The sequence below is a fragment of the Nicotiana tomentosiformis genome, chromosome 6, assembly GCF_000390325.3.
Source record: "Nicotiana tomentosiformis chromosome 6, ASM39032v3, whole genome shotgun sequence".
Classification (NCBI taxonomy): Eukaryota; Viridiplantae; Streptophyta; class Magnoliopsida; order Solanales; family Solanaceae; genus Nicotiana; species Nicotiana tomentosiformis.
In genome coordinates this window covers 125139767-125147651 of record NC_090817.1, presented here as the reverse complement: position 1 = coordinate 125147651, position 7885 = coordinate 125139767, and the positions used below count along the sequence as shown (strand labels likewise).

At 41.7% G+C, this 7885-nt stretch overlaps 1 protein-coding gene across 1 annotated transcript; it reads right to left on the bottom strand.

Moving 5' to 3' along the window:
* Positions 1-1926: 1926 nt before the first annotated feature.
* LOC138894717 (uncharacterized) lies at positions 1927-3109 on the bottom strand. Its single transcript, XM_070179445.1, has 3 exons — positions 2657-3109; positions 2416-2583; positions 1927-2145 (listed from the first exon to the last, which is right to left on the bottom strand). Exons 1-3 carry the CDS (start codon positions 3107-3109, stop codon positions 1927-1929), a joined length of 840 nt encoding a protein of 279 aa, XP_070035546.1.
* Between the last annotated feature and the right edge of the window lie 4776 nt (positions 3110-7885).

The following is a 7885-nucleotide window of genomic DNA, read 5'->3' as shown; positions in this document are numbered from 1 at the left end:
CAGTGATAGGTGAATGCTTATACGAGTTTCCTTGACTGTTTCGGAATCCCCTAAGTTAACCATCTCGGTCTCATCCAAATAAGACTTAGGCTTGATTTCAATATTTTCCACTTCTCTGACAATTTTCTCGGGTATTACATCCTCTTCCAGATCCTATGAATCACTATCCTTACAGTGCGTTGTCTCATTACATGTCACATTCGTAGGTTTATCAGGATAGGTAATAATAATGATATAGAGAAAAAATATAAAGAATAATAATAAATACTAAAAATAACAATGCACTAAATAAATCTTGAAAACGTCAAACAAGTAAGGCTCGATGAATCGAGCAATTATTTCAAAACAAAATATGTTCAGAACAAATTACTGAAAATGTCTTAGATGCTCATAAAATTGCTTTTAAAAATAATTGATGCTAATTGCCAGGCTACCCAGGAATTCGACGGGCCCGGCATGGTGCAGCAACCCAATTCTTGAGAACAACTCCTTTCTCCATGGTCTGAATAGTATGGTCTTCCTCCTCCTCCTCCTCAATTATCACACTGCAGTCCATGTCTTCATCATCCATAAATAGCTTCCTTATGCCAGCTAGAGCTTCATCTTCTTCAGACCCCCACATCATGTCGGCTTGATGAATTGTCTGGTGTAAATGTGGTACCGGTTGTTCCAGCGGATAATAAGGACCATGCCATGGCGGTGACCAATACTGATACTCTTGCCAAGTGTATTCATACCCAAGCCCAAAAGTTGTACCATGATGCTTCAACTGTACCGGTTTGGTGATCCCTTGGTGATTCTTGCCGAGACCCTTGCCATGCTCATACCCTGTCCATAGCAATATACTTTCTATCTTGTTGCTCCACCATTTGTCCTTTTTAATTGCATTGACACGCTCAATGTGATGGTATATTTCTCCACCAATCTTTCTCCTATTCTCGATGACTGGAACAGTCTGATTGGTATAGATGGGATTACTCCTGTCTTCATGGATGATCACTTCCAGATGATTCCATTCAAACTTCACAACCTGATGTAGAGTAGAAGCTACGGCCCCAGCGGCATATATCCAGGGTCGTCCCAATAGTAAATTGTAGGTAGCAGATATATACAACACTTGAAACTCAACATCAAACCAGGTTGGGTGGTTGATTTCTCCAATTGTGGCCCTCTAAGATCCATCAAACGCCTTCATATTCATACTTCCTGCTCGTATCTCATGCAAACCTTTACCCAGCTTCTTCAGAGTTGTCAGTGGACATATGTTGAGACTTGCACCCCCATCTATCAGGACCCTGGCGATGAATTTGTCCTCAAATTACACTGTAATATGTAGTGCCCTATTGTGACTAAGTCTTTCAGGTGTGGCTTTCCAACACCTGCCCGGCCATGTTGGCCATTTCCCCACTGGTGATGTTGGTGGGTACATAGGCTTCACTCAACACCTTCATCAGGGCTTTCCTGTGTGTCTATGAATATTGCAGCAATGATAAAATGGATATTTGAGCAGGAGTTTTGTCCAAATGGTCAACCACAGAGTATTCTCTTGCTTGCACCTTGCTCCAATGGTCGTCAGGGTTGGTCTCAATCATAAGTGGCTTAGCCGCAGCTTCTTTGCTTGTTCCTCCCAAATTCTTGGGTGTATAAACTCTACCGGTTCTAGTCATGCCTTGTGCTGCACCTATTTTTTCCATTTTTTCTTTTACTTTCCTTCTTGCCTCCGCAACATAATCCCATGGTATAACTTTAGACTGGTAAGATGGAGTAGGTGCTACCATCACAGTGAAGGGTGTGGTTACCTCAACTTCAAATGGCATTGGTGCGGCTACTTCAACTTTAATTAGATGCCTGGGTTTGCTCTACAATGGGTGTGAGGGTGACTGAAGATGTTTTAGGATCATCCCCCTCCTGAATGAGTCCAATTGACTATTCCGGATCCCATTCTTCATCGGTCTCTATCATATTTACTCCATCACCTCTGTGATCTGGGAGAGGATTGTTACGAACATTAGGTGTAGTCTTATTTGCCTGTATAACTTTAGTGTCAATTAATGTGTGGATCTTGTCCTTCAGAGTGAGACATTCCTTAATGATGTGACCCTTCATGCCTGAGTGATATGCACATGTCTTGTTTGAGTTAATCCACTGAGAAGAGTTTTCCATAACAACAGTGGGAATGGGAATAGAGTTGGTCTATGGGTTCAGCAATCGGAGTGCATTGTCTGAGTGCTCTACGGTCGAAATTTTGTCTTGGTTTTTGATAATTCTGGTGGGCTGGTGGTGGTGAGTTGTAATATGCGGGTTAGGTGTTACAAGTGTGGTAGGTGGAAGCGGGTTATTGGTATCTGGGGGTGAAGGCTGGTATGCGGGTAGAGGTGCTTGGTATGTGAGAGGAGACTTCGGACCTTGGGCTACCATTACTGCACCTACTTCTTTCTTCTTAGAGATACCTCCCGACTGCAAAGCTTTATTTGTGGCTTGAAGTGCTTCAAAATTCGTCACCATTCCTCTTTTGATCCCTTCTTCTATTCTCCCTCCCAGCTTGATGATGTCAAAGAACTTATGGTTTTCAATACCATCAACCTTTCATAGTATTGCGGGTCTTAGCTTTGATGAAGAACTTATTCATCTGTTCTTCTTCAAGTTTTGGTCTTACCTTTGCAGCTTCAGACCTCCATCGAGTAGCATACTCGCAGAAGGTTTCCGTTGGTTTGTTCTTGAGATTTTGAATGTAGAAAATGTTTGGTGCATTTTCTGTGTTGAACCTGAACTGATCCATGAAATCTGATGCCATGCTCACCCAATTAACCCACTTCTTTGGGTTCTGACTGATGTACCAAGACAAATCATCTCCATTGAGGCTCCTCATGAACAACTTCATAGGGATTCGTGCATCTTTGCCAACTCCTACCAACTTGTCACAATATGTTATTAGATGCACTTTCGGATCACCAGTTATGTCGAACATTTCGAACTTGGGAGGTTTGTAAGCCTCCGGCAGTTCTACATCTAGTTGTATGCATAGGTCCTCATAATTCAAACCCTCAATGCCCTTGCCATCTTCGGCACTATGAACTCTGCCAGTGAGCTTCTTGAGTTCTTCCGCCATGTTCTTGATGAGCAGATCCTTCTCGGTGGATTCTGGTATATACAGGGCTTGTTGTGGAGGTGTGGGGTAAAGTTTCCACATATATGGTATTGCATTGGGGGTGTGGGGTAAAGTTTCCAGGAATCTGGGCGTAATGGTGGTCATTGGTTGAGCTTTGTGATTTTTTGTGGGTATGGAGTTGGATGGTAGTGGTGTTGTTGAGGAGTTGGTACCGGTGGAGGGTTGTGGTTCTGAGGAGGTATGTCATATTGATGTGGTGCGGGAGGATTTGGTGGTGGGTTTTGATTCTGTGTGTTTTGGGGAGGTGTCAGGTTTTAGGAGTTTGTGTTTTGCTAGTTGATATCGGGGACATATAGGGCGAGGGAAAGGTTTGCCAAGTTCCGGTCCTGCACAAGTTCTCCCTGTAACTCCAGTATTTTCTGTTCCAGGCGCAGGACCAATTCATTTTGTGCTGGAGTACTCCGACCATCCGAAATCTCAATGTTTTCTACATTGTCCTTTCTGATACCACTTAAATCATCCATCTTTCCTTTCCCTTTGCTTATGATTTTAGGATCACTTGGTGGAGGAGGAGGTGGAGGACCTCTAGATCTAGTGTGATATGCGGACGATGCCAGTATGCACAAACCAACATTGGGGAATGGGAATAATCAAAATAAAGGAAAACAAAAGGTAACCATGTCAGTAAGGATATTCAAAGAATGCTTGCAATATTGAACATGCTTTGCAAAATAAATCCGCGTTCTAATTTAGGGGACCTCATTGCGCCCGAGGTAGGCCTAAGCGACACATAGACTTGGAGAAAATTGATTCCAATAATTGCGTCACTTCATTAATGTGGAAATAAATCAAATCCTTACTAAAACGACAATAGTGAGAAAGTTACTAATGGCATTTGCCTTATTACAATCTAAACTAAACTAGAAAGCAGTAAAACATCATCCCTCTAATCTACTCAGTCCCAAAAGGTCCTTTCCTTTTGCTTGCGTCTTTTGACTCCATCGATCAGATTCCCCAAGTCACGCATATCCAACAGCAGGGAAGCCCTTGCTAGATCCCCCCTTCATTGACATCCGTGTTTTGATAGTCTGAAATCCTTTTTCTCATTTTTCTTTTAAATTCCATCAACCCTTGCTCTAGATACTCCAATCTCTCTATTGATTTAGTAGCGATTTCCCTCCATTCGTTGATTGCTTCCATATCCACTTTGTGTCGTTCCAGATGCCTAGCTTCAGACTCGAAGGCTCTTTTGCGTATACTCCTGTACTTGACCTGTCCTTCAGCAACGTCATCTATGATCTTGTTTTTCAGATTAATTCCCGGCTTGATGTTTCCAGCTATATCATCCCCTAACCACGATTTGTAGAAGTACACATGGCCAACATGATGCCTATCTGGCTCAATAGTATCCTTTTCCACAATGACCTTCTGATTCCATATATGTTGTGCCTCGAACTTGAACGGAATAACGTCCCCTTTAAAATTTGCTTTGTACTGGACCATGTTGGAAACCCAAGGTGTAACCTATTTTCTTCCCTCTTGTCTCATTACCCTTATAGGATCATAAGGATAGATGCTCCTTAACCCGATCAATACCAGATGAGTAGTCTCCCTCGACCTGATGATGAACTCACTGCTAGGAAACCATTCGAACATCCAATGTACCTACTCGTCTGTCAGATTGCTGAAAAACCGTACCCAACTTACATCATTTCCAGGTTGTGCAAACATGTCTGGATAAATGTAATTCTCTTTGGGTGATGGTAAGCTATGTAGTCATTTAATGGACGACGCAGAAGCTCTTGGCGATATTCTCCTCTTTGAAAATGCTCTAATAACCAAACTTGCAGTAACAGATTACTACCCTCGAAGTGCCTGAATCCCTGCTTGCACCGATCTAGAGCGCGGTACATTTCAGCCAAGATCATGGGGATCATAGTGTAGCTTTGTCCCTCGATGCCTTCCATTAGGGTCCTGGCGACCATGGCTAGGCGAGTATGGGTCCTTCCCCCTTTCATTGGAAATATCAATAACCCCAAGAAGTAGACGATGAACACATAAACCTGACGGTGCGTCGAACCCAAAGACGTAACGGCGATTTCCTCGTGATGGAGATAAGCCCGAAACGCTCATAAAGGAATTCAAATGGGATGTACGACTTCTTCAAACAAAGCAATTCATCATTTTTTTTGAAACCTAGTATTTTCAGAAAACCGCGAGGGGTGCAATTCTCTGGTTACCAATAATCCAGGACTATCCCATAGCAGCTTAGCAAAACCTCCTATTTCCTCTAAGATAGGAGTCATTTCTATGTCACCAAAGCGGAAGACAACCTTTTTTTCATCCCAAAACATAGTAGTGGCCACAATCAATGCTCTATTCGGGCGGATGTCTAATAAGGATGGCAAATTACCAAGGACCCTTCTCACATGGTTCTTGTCGCTAGGCACGAGAATTTTCCACCAATCAAGCAGCAGAGGTGGGATGTTTTGGACCATGCGGAACCTGGGAACTTTGTGCTTTGCTTTCTGCAAACAAATAGAGTTAGCCCTCTCCCACTCCAGATTCGACTATTTACACATTAATGATCAACATATTGGCCTATTTTCTCCAAGTAATGCACATAACGCAATGGTGTCCATTGGGAATGTGGACATCCCGTCTGACTTTGGACAAGGCTTATCTTAGCGGGCTATCACGTTAGCAACATTCTAACCTGTACTAGGTTTAACATGATGCATGTACATTTAATATTGGAGTGAGGTTTCTAGAATGGCCTAGACTGGTACTCCCAAGTGGACAACTTGAGAGGGAAAGGCACTGGACCGTCGACTGCACCGCTGATAGACTAGTCTACCGCAAATAAGCCTTTTCGATTTAAAAGGATAATTTGGAAGAGCGCGGACACTCATAAAGCGCCGCTATGCCGTTAATTGGCATGGGTGGAGTATGATGTAGAGCATGCTTTATGCAGAGATAATAACACATTGCCAAGTATTTGCATGATAAATATGTAAAAAGCGATAAATACAGTATTAAGGTAAAACATGAAAAACATAAAAGAAAGACATAGGAAGAAGTTAGTCTGTGGAATATATGCGAGAATGTAATAACGCAAACAAGGGTGTAGGGACGAGAGAGGCATGATATAGCTATTGAATAGCAGTTAGAGCAACTAAGGGTGAATAGAGAAAGGGATGTGCATGTTATAACAAATTTAAGCAAATAAAGGTGGAGAAGGGAAGGGATGTGCATGTTATAACAGGTTTAAACAAGTAAAGGTGAACGGGAAAGGGATGTGCATGTAATAGAAAAATTTAACAAATAAAGATGGAAAAGGAATGTGCGTTTTATAACAAAGAAAACTAATCCACATAAGCCAAGTTCATTATGGTAAGAGCCTAAGTTTCCCCAGCAGAGTCGCCATGCGGTCGCGCCCCGTTTTCTCGCGAAAGCGGGCTTCGACATCGTGACAACTCCTTTTGGAATGGGAGAAAGAGTGCTAAATGAGAATATTCACCACCTAATCATTTTTTAGGTGCATTAGGGCACCTATTTGCAAATAACTTTGTTTGACTAGTCGACGCCACCAAAGATCGGGTAAGGACTCAAGTTACCTCAAAGAGAAGAGGTTAGGCACTTCTCGAGGACCACAACGGTGGGTCCCGGCCAAACATAAACCTATGTGGATTAGGCTAAGCAATCAAATAATTATAAAAATATTTTAATGCGAACATAAGGGTACAACTATTTCAATTCTACTAGAAAGAAAGAAAGAAAAGGGAGGGGGGGTTCCTAAGGTTTTTAGCCTAAAGGATAACCTCGTGTAACATAAATAATACTTCACAACTCCCTTAGGGTAGGGAATTACTCATATTATCTAGCTGGCACCAACTATCATCTCCTGCTACCCGATTACTATGTTAAAGTTGTTTACCTAAAGCGTTTTAATTCAATTCTAATTCGTGCCCTACGCGTGCACTACCAGTCCCACACTCATGGTGTAGGAGATTTTGGACCTCTATTTGGATGGTTCTAGACCTTACATAGGCTGATCATAAATGAAAAGCTAAGCGACATGCAAAAACACATAAGACTTCATGTAAAGGCAGTTAAAGGCTCACATTAACCTCCACACTTAGACATCAAATGCACGCAAACAAATATTCAAGTTAAGAGGCTTCAGAATTAAGAACCTTAAACCCTATAGACATGATTGCGAGGTGACTTTGAATTAAAGCATACAGGCCATTTCAGATGCAAGATATCACTTGTAGAAGGGATTATACATTTGTTATAAGCTTATTATTGTAATCCCAATTTTAAATTATTAAACCTATAAGTGTTATGCCTGGGTGACCTACGTAGTCAAAAGATAGCAAAAGTTGTTGGGGAAAAGCCCCATAATTATTCATGCTCTCTAATAGTAGCGTACATAAAACAATATTCGAGTGGTCCAGCATTAACCAATTATGGCGAGAAATTATTCCCTATAGGCAGGATCTCTAACGTGTAGTACTTAGAGCCTATTTTATTGTCATATCTTAATCCTATAGGCATATTTTCTAGGTGAACAACATCAAACGGAAAAATTTATAGTGAATGACGCAAATTGAAAGAACAATTAGTGATAACTGGTTCCTATAGGCAAGTTTTCTAATAGCACATAGCAGTAAACATAATTGCAGCATTTTTTATTCATGTTCGCTAGCAGGCAATGTGTGTGTATGCGTGTTTCCCCTAATTACATGATTTCTATAGTGCACATAGTGATTG

Excerpts from the sequence above, each read along its gene's own strand:
- LOC138894717 (XM_070179445.1), bottom strand. The coding sequence starts at position 3,109 with ATGGCGGAAGAACTCAAGAAGCTCACTGGCAGAGTTCATAGTGCCGAA. Across the intron at positions 2,584-2,656 it reads GGAGGTCTGAAGCTGCAAAG|GTTGATGGTATTGAAAACCA; the intron begins GTAAGACCAAAA and ends ATACTATGAAAG. Across the intron at positions 2,146-2,415 it reads AAGAAGTAGGTGCAGTAATG|TGGATTAACTCAAACAAGAC; the intron begins GTAGCCCAAGGT and ends AACTCTTCTCAG.